The sequence below is a fragment of the Streptopelia decaocto genome, assembly GCF_964273445.1.
Source record: "Streptopelia decaocto genome assembly, chromosome: 6".
NCBI classification, from domain to species: domain Eukaryota; kingdom Metazoa; phylum Chordata; class Aves; order Columbiformes; family Columbidae; genus Streptopelia; species Streptopelia decaocto.
In genome coordinates, this window is record NC_138660.1 from 48933136 (window position 1) to 48959639 (window position 26504).

The 26504-nt window shown below is 38.5% G+C and overlaps 2 protein-coding genes across 10 annotated transcripts in view; both read right to left on the bottom strand.

Moving 5' to 3' along the window:
• Window positions 1-18998, bottom strand: part of CSRNP3 (cysteine and serine rich nuclear protein 3) — a 101148-nt gene extending 82150 nt beyond the window's left edge. The window contains exon 1 of the mRNA XM_082055728.1: window positions 18866-18998. The gene's annotated coding sequence lies outside the window, so the exon portion shown is untranslated. The remainder of the gene's footprint in view (window positions 1-18865) is intronic.
• A 4347-nt stretch (window positions 18999-23345) lies between these two features.
• Window positions 23346-26504, bottom strand: part of LOC309441201 (sodium channel protein type 2 subunit alpha) — a gene marked incomplete at both ends in the record, with an annotated part of 54321 nt that continues 51162 nt past the window's right edge. For all 9 annotated transcript variants that reach the window (XM_082055716.1, XM_082055723.1, XM_082055721.1 and 6 more), the window contains 2 exons: window positions 23346-24541; window positions 25827-26097. In XM_082055716.1, the coding sequence (XP_081911842.1) occupies window positions 23346-24541; window positions 25827-26097 (1467 nt within the window). The remainder of the gene's footprint in view (window positions 24542-25826; window positions 26098-26504) is intronic.

The following is a 26504-nucleotide window of genomic DNA, read 5'->3' on the forward strand; positions in this document are numbered from 1 at the left end:
CATCACTTAAATGAAAACTAAATTCCAGTGTTTTAGCTTTATAAATGTATTTTATGACTATATACTCTCAAACTGAGCAGAAAGCTTCTAATATTTTCCTTTATTTCAGTGCTATATAAATGGACTGTGACAACTAAATAATCCCATTATTATATTTTCAGTGCAGTATAAAGAATAACAATTAACTACTTAAAAACTGCTTGCTCACAGGATAACATTCCCAGATTTTCTATCAATGGATTAATTTAGAATACAGTATTCAAAATACATGGACAACTGTAATGGGAATTAACAACTGCTTTATACTATTTTAAAAAGGAACATTTTCCATAAAATGTATATACTGATAATTGCTTATAGGATAGATATTTTTTAATAATACATTAACTTCAAGAAATTCCAGAAAAAAAGTCACGTTAGAAATATACACTGGTTACCTAATTATCTTAAAGGAGGTACAGCATATACTCAAGAGGTTAAATTCATCAAATATATAATTATCTAAACCAAAATACTTCCCATCATGATGCTATTTCCATCACTATTGTGAAGTAATACAAATGTCTGATTGCTTTAAAAACAAAAACCCAAACAAAAAAACATATAAAAACACCCCACCACAAACACACACCCCTATACACTGGCAACAATTTACAATTCCAATGTTTATTTCAGAGAAGATTTCTGCTTCAAACCAGCAAAACAAGGTCCTGTAGCTTAACAATCATTTGCTACGTGTAAAACATAGAAATAAGTCAATAGAGAGCCGACACATTGAAATCCTTGTCCCAGGTAGGCGAATATCAAAATCTCCAATCCTTTCAGTGGGGCCAGGACTTCTGCCTGTAGTCCTGTATCCTCAAATAATGTGGCTCAATAAATGCATTATTTTCTGTACCATGCAAATTATTTTCTACTTGCCATCCCCAGCATCTCTGAACTAAGACCTGCAGGTAGCATGTAAACTCAGTAGAACAGCTTCCATACAAGCCATTTCAAGTTGATCAAAATTCGTACATAACTGCTGTAGGTACTACAAGATTTATCTGTGTTGTACACATAATTTAATTATATGCATCATGCTTTCTCTTTTTGACAAAGACAATACCATGACTAAATTACAAACTAAATTTATTACAAACCTAAAAATAATGCAAAAATCCACAAAAAGCCTTTAAGAGTTGCTCTGAGAAGCCATTTTAGTGTATGTTCAACACTAAATAAAACACATACAGTTTTAGAAGCAGTTTAAGTCCTTTTCCTATCCAAACTCAAAATATTTTTAGATCTTTCAGCACTATTTTCCAGCTGGTAGCATATAGTGGAAATACCCACTGTTCAAAATACATCACACAAAAGACCTTTCTCCCTACAGCTTACTGAACAACTTCAGCATCAGGAGACGCAATGCCTATAGTGTCACATGTGAAAGTTGTCAGATAGCATCAGGCATGCCTGTGATTTCACCGCCTATAGATCTCACATCGGTTGAAACCTCCTAGGCAGGAGAAATAATAACCTGAAAAGCTGCTTCAAAGTCATTAATGAGGAACAAACAGCAAGATGCTTGCACATGCATTTTTTACAGCCAATAAATGTTGTGGCAAGGATCAAGAATAACTGTTGAGAACAGGAATTTTTTTCACCTTACCTGTAAATTGGGTTTCTGTGTTTCAGCTCCGTCAGTGCAGACTGAGAGGTTTACTCCCCCTTTCTACATCCATCAGACAGCAGTCTTCCAATAACTGAAGTCATCCTGGCATGCTCTGGAACATGCTCTCTCCCTCAGTTCCCACTCCCCACCCCCATCTGCATGCTGGCAAAATAGGAAAACAGCAAGGAAAACACAAAACAAAAATCACATCTAAAAACCAGCTTTAATGAGCTACTTAGTAATTAGCAAGGACGCTCTGTACTGGAAAGTAATAAAATATAAAGACAAGAAAAATCTAAGTCTCTCTATTAATAACTTTCAGCTCCACTAGTGAATAGAAGTTCTCCCTTTTAGCTCCTTTCTATAAGGGAAAAAACAAGCAAAGAGCTGTAGGAACATAGTTATTGCCTGGATACATTATTAGAGACTGACTATGAGCTGCTATGTATTTAAAAATTTTTGTAATTATCAAAACAGTGGTGTTTTTATAAAAAAGCAAGAATCTGAAATCTCAGTGCAAATTAGAATAATTTAGGGATGGATACCAGTAATTTCCTACTACACCACCTTTTATTTCTGCTTGAGGCAGTATTTATTAAATACCTGAAATAATTACCAGATGTTTTTTCTTGAAGTTCTACATATGTAAAGCTCTACCTATGTAATCAGCACATGTGCATTTATTTTACTGTCTTTATAATACAGTAGCCAAAATCCAATGTGCTGTGTGAACTTTGTCTACACAAAACTTTCTACGTAAATAAGAATTCAAATGTAAAAAAACAACTGCATGAACAATCTTCAACTTGTGGGCCTCAAGTATAGTAAGTCTATTATAGCCTCTTAAATCTAGTTGAAAAAATGTTTTCCAAGATTAGGGAATTTTTGTTTTCTATATATCCATATAAATCAGATATCAGCTCAGCTCAAGACAACAGCATCTGATTTATCCTATGACAATTTAATTAAAATAAAAATCAAGAGTGAGTCTTCAGCCTTAGCTAAGATAACATTTACTGCCAGATCAAAGCATTTGTACTCCGGGATTTCCCCTTACACAGCAGAAGCTGACAAATACCTTTGTGTTTACAAATTTCAACCTTCAGCTATGGTTTTCCAATAAAATTAACTGTGAATTCCTTTAAATAAGAGCATCTGTTCTCTTCACCAAGTTATTGATCTTTAACCACAGCAAGACTATACCAATTAGCATACTTTCACTACAAAGTAATAGCCGTTTTAGCTTCTGAAAAAATTAGCTGTCAGTCTTGTAATAGTGAACTGCCAGTGGATTCTGTGCATAACGTTCAGATTCTATCTTAACAAGTAGATGTTTTTTAATCAAATTACCTCAGTTTAACATGAAACCTAATCCTAGATGCCCAGAAAAATGGAAATCCATTCCTGCAAGCATTGAAAAACTAAAATAACTATTAGGATTTCAAATCCAGACAATCAATACAGTTTTCTTTAGTGGGAATGAACAGTGAGGAACACCAAGGAAAATCTAAATGGACATTTTGCCCTTGTAAGTAAGTGGCTGGAAGACATCTTCAACTTTTTCATCTGTAGAAAGAAATCTGAAGTTGAGCACCAAGGCTTCATTTCTCATCCAGCCTGTTGAGGGAGATGCACAGACATATAGAATTGTAGTCTAATAACTGGATTCAATAAAAATCTTTTCAATACAGATGGAAGGTGCAACACTTCCAGCCCTGAAGCACTATTAGAATAGCTAATCACAGAGAAACAAGCAGCGCAAGCAAGTAAATCAGAAAAACTTGCAAAATCTGCTATGAAAAAAAGGAGGTTATTAACAACAAAAAAAATCCCAACACCCCTAAAACAGTCCCAGAATGAAGCAACTCTAATACAGCCAGTGTTTCTCAAATAAAACACAAATAGCCTTGCTACAAAAAATGATTAAGGAGGCTGATGTTGCCCCTGCACTTTACAAAGCACTGCACACACAAGCCTCACCAGCAGAGCGGTGTCTGTGCAATCTCTGTAAACCACAGTTGCCATTTTCTTCAGAATTCTATGTAACATTCAGACAGCCCTTGTGCAATTCTCCCCGCTTTGTATATCAAAAATTAAGTAAAGCTATTTATTTTATAAATGCATTTTAAATATATGAAATTCACTTCTGCTATTATAGTATGTCAGAGGGCTGAGGACATTCCCATGTGCCAGAAGGGGAGCTCTGGCTGCCTTGGCACAAGTCCAACTTACAGAGGGCCCAGCTGGTGGCATTGGCCAAGGGAGCAGCAGCCCCACTGTGAGCCTGCCCACCCTTCCCCAGGGCATTGCTTTGAAATTTGGCCTCTTGCCCCTGGCCCCTGCCTGAGCTATGCTACCCCTCTGCTGCATTCATGCCTGGACCTGGCCAGGCCCCACCTTGACCCAGAGTCTGGTCCCTGGGCAGGGACCTCAGACTCATCACTCACTACAGGCTGGACACCAGGCTTGGCTCAGGCTGATGGCCATGCCCAGGCCAACCCGCTCAGTCCTACTGGGCTGCCCTCAGCTTCTGGCTCACCCACTGCCCTGGCTGCTCCCTGGCAGGCAGCCTGAACCCCATCATTCATCTCCAGAGCCAACACCTGCAAAGTCTTCCCAATGCTTTCTAGCTCCAAAGTGCTATTATTGGACTAATGAATCACATGTACACAGAGATGGAGAAAGGGAAATTGGGTCCCTTTTTGAATCCAGGTTTGTACTTAGCCCCTGCTGTGACTCCAGTAATTAGTGGGTGTGTTTATATTCATTTGGCTATTTCAAAACTTTTTTTTTTTTTAAACTTCTCTATACTTAATACTCCTTACAACATACCATTTTTTTGGTGTTTGTTTCTTTTTTCTCCAGAGCTATTACACTGGACAAAAGGAAGGCTTCATCAGGAAGAAGATTCCTGCAATGACTTTCTTCATTTCTCCTTTCCCCAATTACATCTATTGCTACTAAAATAATTGCTTTAATTTTCTCTAACTCCACAAAAAAAACTGACACTTCTTTTGGCAATCCTGTTATGAAGGATAATATACTACAAGATCACCTTCTTCCTGAAAAAGCTTCAGTGCAAAATATTAGAAAGTATATATAAGTTATATCTCAGTAATCCACTCTGCTTTCCCATATAATGGTACTGATGGAGTAAAATAAAAGAACGTAAGTAAGTTGAAATCAGAAACTGCGAGACTGCCCTAGTCCTTTGCCTAAATCTATATAGCTGTGCCATCAGGGCTGAAGTCAGTTCCTAACTTGGGTTGATTCATTACAAACCAATCTCAGTTCAGGTTTCACTAGCAACTCACAGTTCTTTGTAACATCCAAGCTTATCAGTCAAGATATTTACTTCCCACTCCAGAGTTAATGATAAGGTATGGTAGACACAAATTTGAAAAGCGCTGCACAGACCCACAAAAGATGAGCAAAATGATACTCATATAGTATAATACAAGTTATGATGATAATTAAACTACACACTGGTGGATGCTGGGGGAAAAAAAAAAAAAAAGTTTATCCTAACACTTCACCGTATCACAGTATGTTTGGGATTGGAAGGGACCTCAAAAGATCATCTAGTCCAATCCCCCTGCTGGAACAGGAACGCCTAGGTGAGGTTGCACAGGAACATGTCCAGGCAGGTTTTGAATGTCTCCAGAGAAGGAGACTCCACAACCTCCCTGGGCAGCCTGTTCCAGTGTCTGTCACCCTTACTGAGAAGAAGCTTTTTCTCAAATTTAAGTGGAACCTCTTGTGTTCCAGCTTGATCCCATTACCCCTTGTCCTATCATTGTTTGCCACCGAGAAGAGCCTGGCTCCATCCCCATGGCACTCACCCTTTATATATTTGTAAACATTAATAAGGTCACCCCTCAGTCTCCTCCAAACTAAAGAGACCCAGCTCCCTCAGCCTTTCTTCATAAGGGAGATGCTCCACTCCCTTAATCATCTTTGTTGCCCGACACTTTAGGGCAACAGTCAGTTGCCCAGATAAACTGACAGAGCTTAGTAAATAATTAGAACCTCAAACAAATTTCTTGTATTTCATAACATACACTGGTAAAACTAAACATAATCCTTCCCACAATATCTACTTCCAGCCTCTTCCTTTAGCAGAGCTAATTGTTCCACTCCCCCACTTTGGTAGGCTCTATCAGTGGTCCAGTTATCTTTCTCCATAGGTCTTATGCTTTTTTACCTTTTTTTTAAATTTAAAAAAAAAAATTGCAGCTGTTCTATTTTATCAGATTATTTTCCTCTTTCTCCTTTATTCTATCCCATATCTTGTCCAGACTTGCTTTTTTAGCGCACATCCCAGTTTCCTTCCTAGAACCACAAAGGATTTACTTAAAGAAGAGGTAAAATTCTTTTACACTATATTGATAATAAAAACTGTTTGCAACAGTGTTCTACATCAAAGAGGATCCTCAATTGCCAAGTCCTGCATCTGTTTTTTTTTGCTAGGGGCCTTTATTTTGTTGTTTTGGGTTTTCTGGGGGGAGAGGCACTCCATGGGAATTCATACAGCATGGGACTCCCAGCAGCCAACCTCAAGTTATGTAACTGTGTGACAGCTGAGCACATAGTTCTTCATTAGAAACCAGTTACTCTGGATCTCTTCCATCAAGTGTCAAATCAGCTCTAACATACAGCTTAATGAAGACATTGGCAAAGCTTGATACTTATAGAAAACTACAAGCAGACATTTGAGATTGTTACCTGTTTGCTCAGTGTCATTAAGAAACATGCCAGCATGGTCCTGAAGCAGAGTAAACGCTGACAGAGAAAAAAGAAAGCGACAAAGGAACCATGTATGACTTGCTGGTGTGCACTCAGGGGTGGTTCCTGGAAAAATCCTGTCTGGTCAAAAGAACTGGAACCCATTGATGTTTGATTATGAAACCCACGTGAAGGTTTCCTCAATTTGAAGCTGCTGTCATTGCAAGGGAATTATTTATGATTTATGGCTGCAAACAAATGGAGAACTGAGGTTTCTTTCTCCCAAATGGGGGACAGATGCCATCACCTACTAGCCTTAGAAATCTCTCAATTCATGTAGGATTCCAGTAGTCCGAAGTTTAAATAGTGAGAAGCTATCAAATAGGATGTGGGTGATACAGTTTCCATGAGTCTCTGAACAAACTAGAATTCTGCAGTCAGAAATAGCAATGTATTAAAATGCAAAAGCCATACAACAAGTTGTATTGGCTACAATGCCCTACTGACTAAATTTAATGAAGCCTAAGGATTGACTATTAGGGTTGGAGAAGCAGCTGGATAATTATGGGTGATGCACAGTGAAAACACCTCACCCTATAGTCTGAAAATCAAAATTGCTTCAGGAAAGAAGAATAGGATTACTTTACCACAGCATTCGTACATTTTTTACTCATTAATAGAACTTAACACTTCTGTTAAAATAGGTAAGTTTTTATTTACTCCTTTATAAACAAAACCAAAACAAATTCCCCTTTCCCCTAAATATGTGTATTTATATATGTAGTTTGTGTAAAATCAAACTAGAAACCTCCATGAAAATAGTGCCAGTTGGAAACAAATCTCAGGGCAAAATTGTGAAACATATTCAAGGCAGGCTAATTTTCACCTCTTAGAAATGCAAGTTACATAAATTTCAACTTCTTGAGACTCCCACCCACTTACCAACATCCATTTATACTCCTTCAATCAACTCAAGAGTACAGTCATCTGCCTTCAGTGAGATCAAAAGTGGTATAATACATGACACAAAAGAGAGAAAAGGTAAGCAAAGAATTCCTGTACGACAGTAGACACAGATTTTCATTAATTCATATATAACTATCTTATAAAGCAGATTTCTAGCATGGAAATTATTTCCAATTTCACTTACTTACATAGCAACAACTAAGTCAGTAAGTTCTTCCCCAAAATCAAATATTGACTTCTTGTAACTGAATAATAGTACACAAACCTAAAACATCAGACTTCATGGTTCAAAAGAAACTTGTTTTTAATGTAGACTTCATGACTGAAAGACAAAATTAAGCCAACCTGAAGAAGTTTACTAATCCAGTTATTTGCTGTTAAAAAAAAAATTATTGGTTTTCAGCCATATCTGCTCCAGTAAGAAGCATAATGCTGGCACAGCATTGTCAGGAAAAAAAAAAAAAAAAAAAAAAAGTTATTACCCCTTTTGGAAGAAACACAGAATGACAGCTAGCTAAGGGAAGAATACCATTTTTCACAGCTATGACAGGCACCTTATGAGATTTTACTTAGTCACCACAGCTGAGTACCTGAAAGATTAATAAGGGTTCTTTTTCTTTCTGCTTATTTTGCAGGTTAAATGAGTTTCTTCTTTTATTTATATTCCTTCTTCCTTTACTAATGCACTGACTTGATGAAACCTTTATGCCGATCTTAAGTCAATCCAGTTCTGACCTAGCTGGCAATTATGCATAAGAATGCCTGAAGAAAAAAAAAAAAAAATGCTTCCACATGTCCCAGGTTGCCTGGAGATTTTAATTATTTTATTAATAATTACTTTAATAAATACTAAAGACCATACATGGAAAGTATAAGATATATTCCCTCCTCTCTTTTCCAGATCATGAATAAGGGATTTATTTATGAAGGAACTACAACATTAGTCTTTAATATCTACATTTCTGTCAAGGGATCAAAGTTCCTATTCAAAACCAAGCAGAGTTTACATGGAATGCTCACGTTAACTGATTCCTACAGATGTTGTTACCAAACCTGCATTTAGAGAAAATGCTTGAAATTTGATTTGAGATTGTATGTACATGTGTGTGTATTCAAATGTTCTTGAAAGTTTATTAAATAATAAACAGATATAATAAAAGTTTTTGGGTTTTTTTGACAGTCTTTAGTAGTTCTTTCAGAAATCTTCATTGCAGAGGGTACAGCATAATAAAACTTGCAAATACATAAATGTGGGAAGCTGAATATTCTGAGCCTAAACAACTATGTTGCAGTTAGCTACAAACATCTAATTTAGACAGGAAAGGTAGAAAAACATTAAGAAAGGGATAATACCAAAATACACTTCCTCCAAACATCTGATGCTGGCCCCATGTTAGCATTGTAGGCATCTCTCATTTTTCAAGGGATAAAATTTAAAAATGGCTTAATTTATATTTGAGAAATTATGCCCTGTGTGCTACCATCCTGATTTCAACCATATGCACAGTCTCCTAGTCTGCTTAATTTGTTTTTTCCCTACACCTTTCTGCTCTCTCCACCCAGCTCAGCTTCAGGCATGATTCTACAATCACCCTGTCCTCAGCCTCACATATTGATCGCATTCATTTTAAAGTAGCCTTCTATCCCTGCACAGTTAATACTGAGGGGATCACCCACAATCAGTCCACATACCTTAACAGAGAGCTCATGAGACTATACTAATATCTGAAAGTCACTGTTCTTCTGTATCAGATTTTGGATTTTCTGCATAACTGTATGCCAACCAGTTATCAAAGAAAACGGACCAAATGGTGACTATGGCCCTCAAGTACATTATACAAGCATAAAACATTTTTTTCATAACCAAATTTCGGGTCAAGAAAACCCTAATGTTGCTTTACATTTCTACCAATACAACTACTACATTTTAAAACACACTTGTGCAAAATTTAGTTCCTGAAGCCATTGAAAGAGCTACTCCTTTATCCCATGCACACTTCTAAGAAAGGCACTGATAGTACTCATTGCCTATCCTCAGTGCTGCTGATGCACAACTCTACCGAAACAGGGAAAGAGAACATTTGAGTAAATAGTGTCCAGTCCATAAGGACACGTAACTAACCAGTATTTACCAGTCTTTCAGTAATGGTGCTTTCTTGGAGCCACTCTTTACCTGTTCCATTTAGTTTTTTATAGTATTTTTTTAAGACCATAATTAGCTCTTTAAGGTAAAATTCACCATGGTACACACAACAGAGATAAGAACTTACACATAACATAGGCACTGGGTAAAGATCTTCAATCTTAAAAATTATCAGTACACCATTAAATTAAAAAAATAAAAATATAAAGCTTGTAAGCAACAGAGCTGTTAAAACAAACGAACAAAAATATTTTTTTGGGGGGAGAGCAAGGTGGGAGAAACCCTAAAGAACTTACATGAAAGATCAGTTGCCTTTTCAGAAATTCAGCAGGTGCTTGCTTTGTCATGCTCATTGCAACAAGAAAGGTCATTATTTACCTTTTTGCTCTATCATAACTAAGGTGGAGTTCAAAACATGGGTGCATAGTTTTGCTGATAAATTAAAATGTACTCACTCCCCAAGTGATGTGAAACCATATCAAAGAAAAGTGTTCTGCAAACAATCCACCTGTATCTTCACATACAAATTTGCAAAAGCCTTCTAGAACACTCACTTGGAAAGGAACAGGAGTCCAGTCCCTATTTCCAAAACAACTTGTGAACAAGAAAGCCCAGATACCCCTCCACACAATTGAATGGCCCAAAATTAGGTTAGTGTTATGCCCCTTTTCATCCAGTATCACCCAAAAGAAAAGAGAGACCACTCCTTAGCACTATGTTCCTGAAATTACTTTATAGCCTGTTAATTATGGTACCTTTCTGGAAGATGCAGGTATAGATTTGAACACATTCAGGCCGAGGAAAGAACAGTAACCATGTCTCTCACTTTCTTAGGACATGTTCTCAACTACAATAAACAAGTACATGTCTATCACTGGCAAAAGAGAAAATCCTATTATGTTAAGAGTCTGCCCACAGAAGGGAGGGATCAGTACTTTGGATTCTCAGTGCATGCAGTTGCCTATACTCTAAAGCAGCTCAGATATTCAGACATCCTACTGTGCTATATCCATTTCAGCAAGGTGGTAACCCCAGTGAAATGTGGGATGACTGAATTTCTCTCTGAATATTTTGCAAGGACACAAGCTCTATTTTCTATGCTAAAACCACTGTATGTATTAATTTAAAAGTTACTGCTGCAGAGAACCATCAAATTGATTTCCTGAGTTGCAAATGCCTTTTTAATCACCTTCAGTGCAGCAGCAGGCCTGCAAGAAAATGCTTAGCAGAATCACGAACTTCAAAGGAACCATACCAACAGAATGTCACGGCTGGCAATGAAAAGCAGGACAGTAGAAAGCAAGCATGGGGAATTATTAAATAAAAAACAAAACAAAACGAAAAAAACACCAATACAACAACAACACCACCACCACACAAAAAACAAAAAACCATTTTAAGACATGTCCAACAATGGAAGATAAAAGATATTGTCACTGAGCAAAGATCTCTCTTTTCAGACAGATCAACTTCTGATGAGAAGTCCTGGATGAAACCCAAAGTTGCATTTAAAAACAAAAATACTAATTTCTTATAAATTGTTAACCCTTGGTTAGGAACAATTTTTAAGACAGTGACAGAATCTGCTCTCTTTTGCATCATTGTGAATAGATTCTAGTTCTGGCGAAGTCAATGGACAACTGAAGCTGAAGGATGGGCTTTCATTCTCAGAGACGCAAAGTCAGAGAGTCATATACAATGGAAGTCAGTTAAGCTTTCCTATATTTAGAACTTGTTAGCTGTGTTTATATTTGGTAAATCTGTGTAAAGGAGAGGTATATGTTAGACAATGGTCCATTTTAATCTCTACAGTCTTCCTACTCTTATCTTTTACAGATGTTCTTAGACAAGCTTGATCAGAATTTGTCTTAAAATCTGGCCAGGCAGGTAGCAATATTGGGTAGAGTGTTTAACCAGTAATATGCCAGTTATTGACAAGAAATCTAGATAATGGTCAACACAGGGGCTATTCCAAGTCTTTAAATTACCTTTATGAAGCACAAAATGTGTTGGATTTTTTTAAATCAGCATTTTTATCAGACTACTCCTAAAAACCATATCGAATTCATTACTTCCCATCATTAGCTGTTCTTAAATTTAATCCACGCTATATTCTGGAGACAAATGTAGGAATTTTCTTTAAAATCCCTATTCATAATGGAGGTACAGGAATCAAAGAACTTCTCAGGGAGAACATCAGTCTGATCATGCACTGACACCTAGTGAATACCTGCAGTTAAGAAATCCTGCTGCTTACCTTCTCATTACCCATGCAGGATAAATGTTACAAATATTTTAATGCTGATGAGATGTTTCACATACGAGCTGCTTTTCCCTTCTTCCAATTAGAGAGACATTAGGATGGGCAGTATTTCTGGTCTACAAACATCAGAACACAAATACACGCTATGCAGTATCTGACATGCTCAAAAAATGGGTATGTCCCAGTCAGTACCTCATTTTATTTTTCATCCATGACAGCCTAGTGACTAGCACATAGCATGTCAATGAGATCAGCCAGACAAACAAGTTCTTTAAAGACAAGATGTATTTTGCAAGCCTCCATCCCCACTTAGGGAGTCAGCTGGCTCCACACAGATCACGATTGTTTTGTTTCCATTATGTAGCAGATGGAGATTATCTGAAAAGCCCTTAAATGTGAACGGCACATGCTGAGGAACAGCGAAGACTGCAACCAGAGGATTTATAGCCGAGAACAGACTAGGGTCAGTGATAATGTCATCGCATTGTCACTCCTCCTAATGCATCTCAGAGACACAGAAGCTATCTGTTTGACCTATTGATCCAGCTTCATACAGAATCACCAGCCCCACATCCTCTCCATACACAATGGAAAATATCTGACATTGCAACTCACAACTCTTGTTCTCAAGCATAAAGCCCAAGCTATAGTAACTATCTTTTCTCTTGAATTCTCAGGGAGCACTGGACAAATTAGTCAGTGAAAAACTGCACTGCCTAGTATTACAAGCAAACCCAGAAAAAACAATATCAAAATAAACCTTCAAGCTCTTATAAATGGGTTGAGGTTGCTTGGGAGGCAGGGAAGGAGGTAGTATGCAATACACTGCCAGATGCTATTAGTTGCCATAAATCTTTGCAGACTCAGGTTCAAAATTCCAGTTTTCATACCCTTATTTTCTTGAATTCCTGAACGTAAGGATGCTCCAGGATCACATACAGCATTCTGAACGATACACTACTGCAGGCTATAAGCACTTTTTCAACATTAGCACTGTACTGACTTGAAAGCTGATCTTCATGAGAAGGGTGACACAGAGGTCTCAACTACGTGCACCTTACTGTGCTTAATCCACCTCTGAGAAGGCCACTGCAGGGGTGAGACAAAAAACAAACAAACCAACCCCACAGACCACACCAGTCATTTCAAAACCTCTACCTTCACTTGAAAAATCCAGGACTGTTGCACACTTCAATACATACAGGGTGTTCATGCCTAGGTCTGGGTACAAAGCTCAACTTCCCTCTCATATACACATTATATTGTCATAGCTATGACACACAAACAGGTGATGACAGCACTAGTGAAAAAATCTTTTACAAACAGTATTTGGATGAAGTTATTACCACTGAAATATCATGTACAGTACTTCTCCAGCAGAACTGCATGTCTTTGGATAAGTAGCTTCAGCAGCAGAGATCAATGTGGTGGTTTTTCATCTTCATGATTCCATAATAATCCTACATATATGTGTGGTGACAGTGGCAGGGGAAGACAGAGGTGTCCCAGCCCAAACCACATGAAGACCAGCAGGTCACTGGCAGCAGACTTCACTTTCAAAATTTGCTTTAAATGCATCTCTACATTGCCTTTCATGTCATGAAGATTATCTATCTTAGTTGTACTATTCAGAGGTTTTTACAACGTAAATAGTAACTGCCTAGTTTACCTATGCTGTTTGTTTCAGTAACTACATCACTCCCATTTTATCTTTTTTTACCAGTTCCCCCAAAAAACTCAAAAACTAATGGGGGTATGGAGGGAACTTGACTAATTCCAACTGGCTTCTTTTTTTGGAACAAGTGCTCAACTAGAAAAACATCACCACCTCAGCAAACATACCTAATTTACAGAAAATGACCCATGCCCTAAGCATGGTTACATAATTATAGGCTTCTCCTGTAACTACATCCCATATCACCTGTGTATTCATCTGAGAATGTGAGAGATACAGACACACACAAAACCACACAAGATTATTGCCACTGATAACAACTTTTACTTCATGAATCAAGCACCATATTTTAAGATTCTTTCATTAAAATGTATAGGTCCATTTAAAAAAAAAAAAAATTTATGAATGCATCCAGGAAACAAGTCCAAGCCAAAGTAAACATTAGCAGAAGCCAATGAAAATCCTGAGCAACTTTAACTCTCATTACTTTTTATATACATATACAATGTTCACAAATATATACATACAAAAATTTATATGCATATAAAATGGCCCCATTTGTCAAGGCTTCACCTGAAAGATGACACATTTACCATGCTTATCACTACAGTAAGCCTTCACAAGTTTTCCACCATTTCTTATCCTATGTCAAAAATGAGAACAAATAACTGTATTCTTGTCAAATAGGAATTTATATTTACATGTAATCTTATGGGCAAAACAAAGATTGTTAAGGGGAGAGATGGGACAGGGGGACGGCAGGATGCCTGATCAGCTTTCATGGACCAGGATTTCTTCTGTAATAAAGAAAATGTATATCCCCTCAAACCATATACAGTATTCTGCTTTGCAGATCAAAAATTCTTGTTGCCATGGGAACTGCACAAAAAAAAGCCAGTCATGACATAGCAAGGCTATCACAGAAACATGTCTGCTGGGAAATTACCATTAGTCCAGGTTTTCATGTCAAAAAGCTTGCATATTTTCAAGCTGAAAATGAAACACTTCCTCAAATCTTACTTCAAAACACTCCTTCCACAAATATTTTGCATATTTTCAGTAAAACCTTCTCTCACATATATATATATATTGAATAGAAAATAAGGTAAACAAATTAGTGTTTCAGATGTAGTTACATGCAATGCAAGAATACCAACTTGTATATATGTCTTTTCCAGATATACTTGGTACAAAGAATGCCCTAATGATTTACATTGTTCAGTCCATCTATACATAGCACAATAAAAAGATCTTTCAAAAAAAAAAAAAAAACACCACACACACATCAAAAAAAAAAACACCACAAAAAACCCACAACAACCCAAAACCTAAAATAATTGACAAGAAGCACACAAAAATGAATACTGCATAAGACAGACTGTATAAAGCAAGATTTATAATGGAATTGTTTAAAACAATATTTCAAGGTTAGTTATACATGCAATTTGCCCTTTGCATCTTTGTTCTCCCCAGGTAACAAACAGCAACATTTGATTACTACAACAGACTATCATTCCTTTGAGAAAGATATTGACACTTCAAAGCAAAGTAAAAAAATCAGTGTCAAACCTAGTCATGCAACTCCCACTTGAATACAAACTGTTCCCAGAAGCATGAATAAAAAAATCTAACACGTTGATCAAAGGATCCATGTAATAACATGAAACTCATGCTATCAAACATACCCTTTTCAGCACCCCATTATAATCTTATAGAGGTGCTAGATTTATTTTCCTGTCAGATATGTATACGATACAAAATGTTTCAAGAAGACCACATTAAAAGTACTACACAGAAATGCTGGTAAAATGATGTGACCTCTGGTCGATGTACTGATTTGTAACATAACAATGAAGTTGGGAAGAACCCTGAAGAAAGCAGTTTTGCAGAACTGTATCTACAATAATTGCTTTTGCATGTTGAAGCAGTCTCAATTCATATTTTAAAATAATTTTTTCTTTTAACAAAATACATATTTTAACATTATAACTACTTAAGTATCAGATTATGGCAAACTACTTCAAAAACAAACCTTGGAAACTAAATACAAGTCTTATCTGCAGACTGGTTCATAGTTCCACGTAGCTCTGCAGAACCGTTAATTAGGAAATAGATTCTTTTTTATCTGTTCTTAAACACATACTTTTTTATCTATTCCAACAACACATGCTTATCAGACAGTACATTATACAGAATGTAGGACCACTGAAACCAATTAGTTTTGATTAACTCTTCATTTCATCCCCCTCTCCAGAGCACATATTAGGGCAGCTGCCCACAAGTTACCAATGCCCATTCCCTTTTTTGCACTAGCCTGCATTCCCTGGCACAGAACCACACAGGTCTCGCAAAATGCTTGGACAAATCATCACATAACTGAGGATACTCAGAGTAGTGGAAGTCACTCCCAATGGAGAGTGTACTCACCTAGGAAATGCAACAGGCACCAAAGCAAAACTTGCAAATGTATTTAAATTGCTCTCAAGAAGTCAACCAATTTACAACAAAGTGAAACAGTTAACCATGCAATACTTTTCAAGGTAAAATTTTATATTAGTAATAGTATGGCATTATTAATTTGACAAGTTTTTACAGTTCGCAAAAACAAAAGTGTCTTTTCCTCAGAGATGACTGGTGAGGAAAAAGGGCTGTGGGATAAGAACACAGGTAATACACAACAAATTATACTAAAAATAGCAAAAAAGCATTACAATGTTTGACCTTCTAGATAATTCTGCCTGTATGTATCAGTCCTTCATTTAATACTGCATTTATTCGATGAGTCAAATTATTTCAGTAATATGGATGCTCTGCTTTTCTCAGATTGATACAGCTGTTAGGCAGACATCTTTGCTGCCAGGGACCTCCAGCTCACTGTGTCTCTAAAGCAGTCACTATCAACTGCCTGTAGGAGATTACTCTCTTTATATTTACCTGTTTAGAAAAGAAACCAAACCACAATTCAGCTTCATTCACCCCCTTCTCCACTTTGAACAAATAGATTGATCTATTTATTACATGAGTGCTGCATCATCTATCTGTGGTTAAAATGAGCTGCTACTTCTACTGCACTATCAGTGTGACAAATACCAAACCAGGCTGTATTCTGATCTGTAGCCTCCCTACAAGGCCATTTGTTAACGAAGTGCAACAATTTACAATACTGGATGTATGTTGTAACAACCCAATTACAACCTCCTGCAGTTGCGTATTGCTAATTTCCACTCTCCCTGCACCAGCCGTTGCTATGCAATCACAAAGTCAGAAAATAATTCTAAATTGTCATTAGAACGACCTGACAATCCAAAATCTAAACAGTAAGGCACAAGACATAAAACAATTATAAATTCACAGTAAGGATCCCACAGAGTGAAGTATCAGAAGCAGCCAGCCTACATTCAAGTGGTTTATATTCCAGAAATCTGAGGCAACCTAACCCAAATTACAATTAGATTTCTCTAGGTTCAGCCAAACTTACACCACACACTGCAGGAAGTTCTGCTTATTTTATCATAAAAGCTAGATAGATCTGAAAAGCTACATCTAAGATATCTAAAAATATATTCATATAGGATGCTTAGTCACAAACAAAGATAAATAGAAACAATCTCTGAGTTCTCTAGTTTTCCTACTCTTTACTGCATTCTTTGTCCTAAACGAAGAGATTTTTACTAAGTCATCTTTAACTAATGAGATATGTTGCTGGGCTAGCCTGAACTATGCTTCACACAACAAACACAAAAATAATATATTAAAAGCCACAGTTAAGAACAGGCATGCAGAAAGGGCAGATCTTTCCTTTTAGTCAATTTTTAAAAGTGTTATTTTAGAAATAACAATTATTACAGCTTGCTTTCCTCTGACAAGACTAAACAGCACAAAATTTGTCCTGAAGTCACCCTAGGGTTTGCCACTCTGGCACCTGTGCTCCTGTGTCTTTATTTACTTTACCATTTCTCAGAGTAAAGATATTAAAATTTACAAACTTCTAAGAGCGTTATTTTTTCCGCACACATACTATGTAAAAAATCCATTCTCCAATTTGCACACAGATGAAACAAAGGTGACAAATGTGAATGTGCAATCATTTATGGTGGACTTGAGTTAATGGGTCTTCCTGCGGTAAAATACATCCTCATTCAGAACACTGCAAAATCAGGTGGGTACAATTCACCAGTACAAGTGAAAGAACGTGGGAAACTGAGCATGTCCTGCATCCTGAAGCAACCTGTTTAGCTTTACGAGTCTGTGCCAGCCCCCGCCCAACAATTTGCCTTTCCTGCCTACTTAAACGAGAAGGCAAAAAAAATAACTGGTGATCCAGAGCCAGAGCTTGCTGTGCTAGGCAGGTTCCGAATACAGCTTCTCAGAGAGGGCTAGCACAATCTTGCAGCAGCACAGGATTTATCCAGAACCACAAAGTATATAGAAACCCCATGAAACATTCCCCATTTATGGCGCTATCCCAGCAGACAGCTGTGGCTACACCAGCTATGACCCGCGCAGCCCCCTACAGCCAGCACTGTCACGGGACAGCAGGGCCCCTTCACCAAGGGGCTCCGAGCCGCTCGGCACAGCCGGAAGCGGAGGAGTACCTGCAGCACCTGGGGAACAGCTAAAACCCATGCAGCCCTAAAGGGGGATCACAGGCCACCTCACCTCGTCCCTGTATGCCTCGGGCATCACAAACACCAGGAAGGTCAGTTTTACAGGCGAGGATCCGGAACGCCTTCGATTTCCACACAGCTGCTCACTCTGGACCATTTACAAACCCCTGGTACGACTGGAGTTCGTGCTCTTCCCCACAAAGAAACGCCCGGCTGCTGGGCTAGCAACGGGTGCACCCTTGCTCCACAGTCTCCTCGGCCGTTTACAAACACCCAACGCGCCTACGGGTGCTCACGTGAAAAACTGTTGTTTCAACTAATCCTGCCACCGCCGAGGTTACCAGTGCTACGCTAGCAGTTAGGAATAACACAGCTACCAGGAACACTTGTCTCCCGGCCCTCCACCGCCCGCGGACAGACCTGCATGCGGCGCTTCCCGAGCCGGGGTGACACCCCACGGCTCCCGAAGGCCGCCGCCTCTCCGCGCCGCCCTCACCTGCCAACGGCCGGGGCCGCCGCTCGCCGCCTTCCCGGGCCGCCCTCGCCAGCCGTTGGGCCGGGGCCGCCGCGCGCTGCCCTCACCTGCCGTTGGGCCGGGGCCGCCGCGCGCCGCCTTCCCGGGCCGCCTGCAGACGCGCCGCGCGGCCCCCGCCTCGCGCCCGGCGCTCGCGGCGCCCCCGGCAGCCAGCAGCCCCGGTGCGCCCGGCTCGCGGCGCCCCCGGCAGCCAACAGCCCCGGTGCGCCCGGCTCGCGGCGCCCCCGGCAGCCAGCAGCCCCGGTGCGCCCGGCTCGCGGCGCCCCCGCCGCACGCCGTGCCTCGCTCTCCGCTTACCTGTCCCGGGCGGCTGCAGACGCGGGCGCGTCCTGAGCCAACCGACGGCCGCCGGGCTTGGAGCGGGCGCTCACCACCTGCCCGCCCGGGAGACAGCCCACAGCCGCCGCTCCATGCCGCGCCTCGCCCGACCGGCCGAGCGGAGGATGGGGCGGCGCTGGCCGAGGCGCACGGGCGCGGAGCGGCCGGGGAGCGGCGCTGTGCCGGCGCTGGCGGGGCCGCGGCAGCTGCCTCCCGGCAGGCAGCGGGGAAAGCCGGGCGGCCGCCGCCCGCGCAGTGCCGCCCCGGCCTCAGGGAGCGCTCGCTGCGGCTTGGGAACCAGCAGCAGGGAAAGGTTAACGGGGCTCCTTGACCGCTTGTTTCTCCCACGCCTCCATCCAGCCCCGATTGCTGCGGGGGCGGAGGGAAGGAGGGGACGCCGGGATCTTGCTGTAACCAAGTGGATAAAATGCAGGAGATTCCTCTAGTGAATAAACTTGTGTGTAATTGGTTTTCAGTGTGTTAGCAGGTGTTCTTAATAAGGCCACAGGAAAAAAAAAAGGGAGAAGGGAGACGCAAGCAAAAACATAACCACTTGCCCGGTTTGAGTTGTTTTGTGGGGTTTTTTTTTAATGGTACTAGTTTTCTGTTAAGTATAAATCCCTGCAAGAAGCCTATTAAATACTTTCCAAATTGTCTAATTCATACAAATATATGTATCTGCATTTTCTTCAGTACCTTTCCCTCCACAAAATGCACCATCCAGCCGTAATTACAGAATTTCAGATTCTCTCATGTCTTTGTATCTTAGACCCTACCCTGGCAACTCTTTTCTCATAGGCAGAGGTAAAAAATCTAATTGCAACACTGTGGCCTTAGAGCTTGCTACACTGGTACAGCAATAACCTTGTTTGGAGTAAATAATCTCAACAGATCACTAGTATCTGAAAACTCAAGAGAAAAAAGATGCTCCATTTGGAAGTGTTTCTCCTGGTGTGGAGCCCACACCCAAGGCCAGGACTTCCACATAACATCCATGAATGGGTATGTCTGGTTTTCCTGATACTCTACAGAGGTATAAGTCTGCACATCAACGATGATTATTAGAGTTTGTGCATATTTTCCTTAGCTTTTAATTTGTTGAGAGTATATCCTACCTTTGAGGCATTACTTTACAACAGAGAAAATTTCTTTTTGGAAATAGCACTGAAATGTGATTGCCACCTAAAAATTCAGCTCTACTGCCTTCAGTGTCAAAAATGCTGTTTTATTCAGAACCAATTCTAGCACTTTTTTAAAAGGATCAGAGATGACTGTGCAACAATGGAAATGAAATCTCGTTTTAATGCATTGAGAAGACAGTCATATGTCACAGTCAAAAGAAAGCCTAATGACAATTTATTTTCCTTCAGTTTTTCAGGACACTGCTTTATGTCTCAAAGTATAGGAAGCAGTGCTAGGGGAAAAGAAATACTTTTACACCAGGCATTCTCCAACATAATTCCAAGCATCTCATGCAGGACTCTGTAAGGTGGCAATAGATTAGGTAATTTGCATGACAAGACTGGCACAATGAACACTTTTATTTTCCTCCAAATTCAAAATTCTTCTCAGTTCCATGGCTGCCACTCCTGCAATGCCAGTTCTACACCTACCTTCTGCATTCTTGCATCAGCCCTTCCATGCATGCCAGCCCCTGACAGGGAAAAGTACTGTCTGTAAATTCACCAGAGAAGTTTAAAATTTACAGTATTTTTCACATTTTAATTCCATTCAGCACCCTAAGATTTAAAAAGCCCCTATGAATTTGATGCTTTACCAAAACTTCCAGCAAAGTTTCTGCTGACTTCTACCCTCATGTCTTAAAGCAAAATAATAAATTATAATAAATAAATTATGAATATTTCACAAATTATGAAGTATTTTTTTTCTTATAACACATAGATAATTCTTCATTTCAAATGCAAAATACCATTGAAATTACACATACTGGTTTGCAGCCTTAATAGCTAGATAGTTTCTTTAACATCTGTTTCTCTAGTTGTCTCAGAATACCTGACATGAGAAGGGGGTTTAAGCAGCATGTACACATAAACATTATCCTACTGTAGAAGAGTTTTAAATAGGATTAATAACCTGAAGAGTGTTAAGAACAAATCATATTAAAAATATTTCTGAAAGTATATGGCTTCAATTTTTTACTTTTCACAATTCTATTATTATGGTGAGTTTTAATCACTGCTCCTTATTTCTAACATTTTATATATTCAGATTTTATTTCCATAGTACATATTGAAAGCAAATAGTTTTTAGTGATGAAACAAAGACAGAACAATTAAATACAATAAAAAATGAAGTCTTTATTCTTTTGGCTCAACTGTAATGTGGTTTACTGTTCTTTATGGTAATAGCATTTTCCTGCATGCAGTTCACCGACACACAAGTCAATATTTTTGTAAAAGGAGGAGTCAACATTGAATTTTTGCTTGTGTAAGAAACACAAAATGTCCTGATGTGATCAATTATACAAGTTTGCTATTTAATTCTTGTGGAAAAAAAAACAAACAAACAAACCAAAACATTGTGGATCCCATATTATATTTAGAACAGTTCTAGTGCAGCATGAATTAACAAGAATAAGAACAGTCTATGTAAACAAACACTGGTAGAGATTTCATGAATAAAAAGACTACCTTGAGACTTCTGATGCAGGCAGTGCTAGAATTTTAAACAAATCTTCCCCACCACATTTCAATTACAAGTTATATCTATTTGGAAGCAAGTGCATTTTGGACTCAGTTTGAAACTTATCTCACATTAAAATGTGTGCAAAAATACAGTACTAATAAAAAAGCAGAAACCTAAAGCTACCCCATTCCTTCCTTTGTTTCTTAGTTTGTGAAGTTCTTGAATTAAAAAGTGCTATGGATAGAAAGTAACAAAAGTGACAGTGACATCAACCTGAAGATAATTCTCATTTCTTATTTTATGTACAAACTGCTGAAAAATAAAATTAAATGGTATTTTTTACAATATTTATATTTTCTTAGAAAATTCTATCCATGTATTTTTCAACAGATTAAGCAGTTTGCAACATATCCTGTACAGTCCGACTATACACCGTACAGTAGTCACTTAAAATTTTTAATGCAAAGCAAGAAGCTGTTAAGTAGCTGCAAACTATTGCTTGATGTCGTGAAAGAATGATGACCAATTGAACACTTTGTTTCACTTAACCACTGAGATATGGCTTCCCATATTAGACTTTGAACAGTGGAAGGAGTAAAATTACAGCAGCAAAGGCAAGATAAACATGCATCAGTGATAGCTTCCAAACTATCTCTAATGGTACAGAATACTTCATATTAGCTGTTGAGAGCTTGCAAACTACACTTATTGTGGTACATATTTGATGCAATAAATATTGTGCACAGGTCATTATTTGTTTGCTCAAACATGCACCACAGGATAAAATAACTATTTACATAGACGATACTTTTTTAACCAACGCATACAATGTCAACCTTGCTGAGAGCAGAAGATGGCTAAACGATACTGCAGGGTGAAGCAGAACAACTTCATAATCCTTAAATTTTGCTGATTTTTGGTAAATTCAGTTTCCCAATCTCAGGTAAGCAGTTTCCTACAGAAGAATACTTAAAAATGGACTCTACTTCCCTCCGTAAATTTTGTAATGCAGAGTTCAGTCAACTACAGTTAAATGACTTATGAAAAAATAAAACATCTGTTCTATTATTGTAGACTCTATGGGACTTTACAGGCACATTAAGATTTGTCTGGATGAGATACTAGATGGATACTGTTATTAAGCACCTCAAAATATAAAGCCACCCTGAAACATGGAAGTAGTCAGACTCTGCTGCGTTGTGCGACGTCATGTTTTTCCATGCATGAACTACAAGTGCAGCATGCCTTCATGCAGATCACTTCTGTCTGTACATTATAGAGAATTCGAGAGCAGAACACCTGGTTCTCATACCCCCTTCCCCAACATAAAACCCATTTACAAAAATAGTCACATATAATAGTAAACAACCTGTGAATTAAAAAATGATAAATTCACCAACACTGATTTTTGTAAAAATATGGCAAATGTGGCTGTTGAAATGCAAACAGTGGATACAATTTTTGTACTGTGTGTTTCATGTTAAAACACAGAGATTCATAGGTTCGCACCTTTTTTTCCAACTGGTCCCTACGGTCTGATTGGCCATTTTATCTTCTCTTCAGCAGTGTCAGCTGGTAATAAAAACAACAACCTCCTGTCAAGATGTTACCCTGTTTTACAGAGTTGCAGTTTGATGACGAGGGGTCACTGTCTTGTTATAGGCACTGACCTTCTATATATATATATATAATTATATATATATTTATATATGTAAAAACTGTCAGTTTGGCATGTACCTCCTATAGGAGTCCTGTTGACACAAATACATACTTTCTTGGGCTGTAAACAGTTTATAACAAACAGAATTCCCTGTTACTTTTTACTTTCCCTGCTGTCTTTACCTTTATCTTCTTTTTCTGATTTGTCTTTTTCATACTTATCCTTGTCTGGCTTTGTTACGCTATCATAGGATGGTGGGGAGGTTGTGGATGGGGTCATATCTGTTTTTTCTGGAGTAGAGTTCTCATTTAGTTTATCCATAATCATATCTCCTTTCACAGGCAGATCATCCTCATCTTTACCTTTATCCTGATTAAATATACATGAAACTTTTTTGACTTTTTGCCTTAAAAGGTGACGTCTGAAAGCACGCTGAATAATGACAGCAGATACTTCCTCCTGTTTTCGTTTTAATGTGGTTGTAATTGGTTCATAGGAGACTTTAGAAGGATTGGCTGCCATAAACCGATCTTCCATCTGTATTCTGAGGGCGTCCATCTCCCCGCTTTCCCCCAAAACACGCTTTGTGAAAGCAAATAAGATGTCAAGGCAGTGAATTCTGTCACCGCTCACCATGGGCAAATCCATTGCAATAAGCTGGACTTTGTTGGGCTTTGCTATTAGAAGAGGAGGATCTAATGAGGCTGCAAAATCTGATAGCTTACTGAACTCTATGAATTGTGTTGCATCAGGATCAAATTTCTCCCAGACTTCGTAGAACATCTCAAAGTCATCCTCGCTCAAGGGTTCAGCGCTTTCTTCAGTAGCAACACTGAAGTTCTCCAGAATCACAGCAATGTACATGTTCACCACTACCAGAAATGAGATGATAATGTAGCTGACAAAGAAGAAAATCCCAACGGAAGGGTTGCCGCAGTCGCCTTTCACAGAGCTTCCCGGATGGTCTTTATGGGGGTCACAGTCTGGCTCCCCACTGTTAAGAATTGGGGCAAGCAAACCATCCCAGCCAGCAGATGTGGTGATTTGAAACAGGCAGATCATGCTGTTGCCAAACGTTTCAAAGTTGAACATGTCATCAATCCCAACTTCCCTCTTGACATAGGCAAAGTTGGACATGCCAAATATCGCATAGATAAACATGACCAGGAACAGCAGCAGACCAATGTTGAACAGAGCAGGAAGGGACATCATCAAAGCAAAAAGCAGAGTGCGGATTCCCTTAGCGCCTTTAATGAGACGCAGGATTCGACCTATTCTGGCAAGTCGGATGACTCTGAACAGTGTGGGGGACACAAAATATTTCTCAATCATCTCAGCTAAGAACATACCTGTTGAAAAATAAGTTAAATTAGTAAAGAATACTATTACATTTTAAAATTACCGCTGAAGATTTATCCTGCAAACATCGTAGGACTTTAGAATAATAGAATATTTGAACAGATTTTAGAAATGAACCATTTAGTTGTTTTTACAAAACCTTTGCAGTTTGGCATGCTTTGAAAACCCGTAAATCCCAATAGAAGTTCTGAAGTAATTTGCAGAATAATGAAAAACTGCATCAATGACATTTCTAACTATTAGTTGTATGACTGTGTATGCAAACAGAAACACAAATACACAACATCAATCTTTTTTAGCACAAACTGATAACTAGTGTATGTAGACTAGCAAATGTGGAGACCAGAATAGCTTTCTGTTTAACTGTAACAAAAATAATCTCAGTTAGTTTGAAGAAAGATCATATTTATACTATTATGTTATGAAAATGTTGTGTAATCAAGGTTTTTGTATTCAAAGAAAATATGTATGTTTGAAGAGAACTGCAACTTCTTAATCACACAAGAAATAACATGACCGCAAGTTTAGTATTAATGACACAGCAATTCCAAACATAAACAAACTGATAATAAAAAGGCTTCTTAGAACTCACTGAGGAGTAGAAGAATCGAGCCTCAAAGCAGAAAAATAATTACATCCTGTTTCCATAAAAAATGGCAAAACTGATTTGCATATTATGGAGTTCTAAGAGGTTAAATGACAGAATATTTACTCACATTCTTTCAGGTTTTCTGCTCTAGATAAAGCAAAGAGTGGACTCATGTATTTATTACTATATCTGCTTCAGCTCTACTTCTCAGGTTGCTCACTCTAGCTCTGGCATAAATCCTCTCGGGATCAAACAAACCTCTCAAGTAAGCTGAGGGTTTTAGGCTCCTGTCTGGGGCGCTTGCGTGCTAGCCTAACAACAGTCCCACACAGATATTGTTCTTGGATTTTGGATTGCTGGGCTCTTTTCCTGCAAGTGCCACTGGTAGTTTATGCACAAATTGCCTTTAATGTATGGGTTTGTTTCTACGCTAAGGAATTTCTATTGAATTCAGAATAAAGATCTACTTTCAACTAAAAAAAAAGTGAGAGTGTAGGAAAGTTATTGCTAAAAAATTTCTTACCATACTGTTATTTTATTGGATAATATGAAGTCAAAAGAAAAAAAAAAAAAGTGGTCAGACTTTCTAGTGACAATGTTGAACCAAAATATATATAGACTTTACATGCCAAAAATTTTTCAGTTTCCACAGAATTAGCCATTTCATAAAAATTAATTGTTCTTACCTACTATGGAGAGAATGACAACCACAAAATCAAAAATATTCCAGCCAATAGTGAAGTAGTAATGGCGAAGTGAAATCAATTTCAGGACACATTCTCCAGTGAAAAGTACAATAAACACCAAGTTAATCCAATATAAAATGTTTTCCATGTCTTCACTTTGATCATCTGTTTCTACCATCATGGTAACCATGTTAAGGCAGATAAGTATCATGATACTGATATCAAATGCTTGTTTTGTTACAAAATCAAAGACCATGCCTTGGAATTTGTTCTGGGGAAGGAAAGAAAAAGATTCATTACAATATGTATTGGGTAAAATTTCTTTTTCAAAATTGCTAGAAATTTTTAAAATTTAGTATGAAGGGGATTTCATTACTTTGCTGAAGTCCTCCATTTGTATGAATTTTCCAATTTGTACATGTAAACACGAATGAAATAGAAATGCAACTACTGTGCTTATAAGCATTATAGGGATGACTTCAAAATATAAATGGTGCATGTTTTTAAAGTTGCAAATGAGACTTTGCCAGCCTGAACCAGTTCACTGTAACCTTTTGTGACACAGACTATTAACTGAATGCTTAGCTTAGCAAAATTTGAAAAAAAACTAAAGCAGCAGAGGGGAGGGGGGTGTGAGCAGGCTGAGAGTTAATAGCACTTCATTTCCCAGAAAACTTG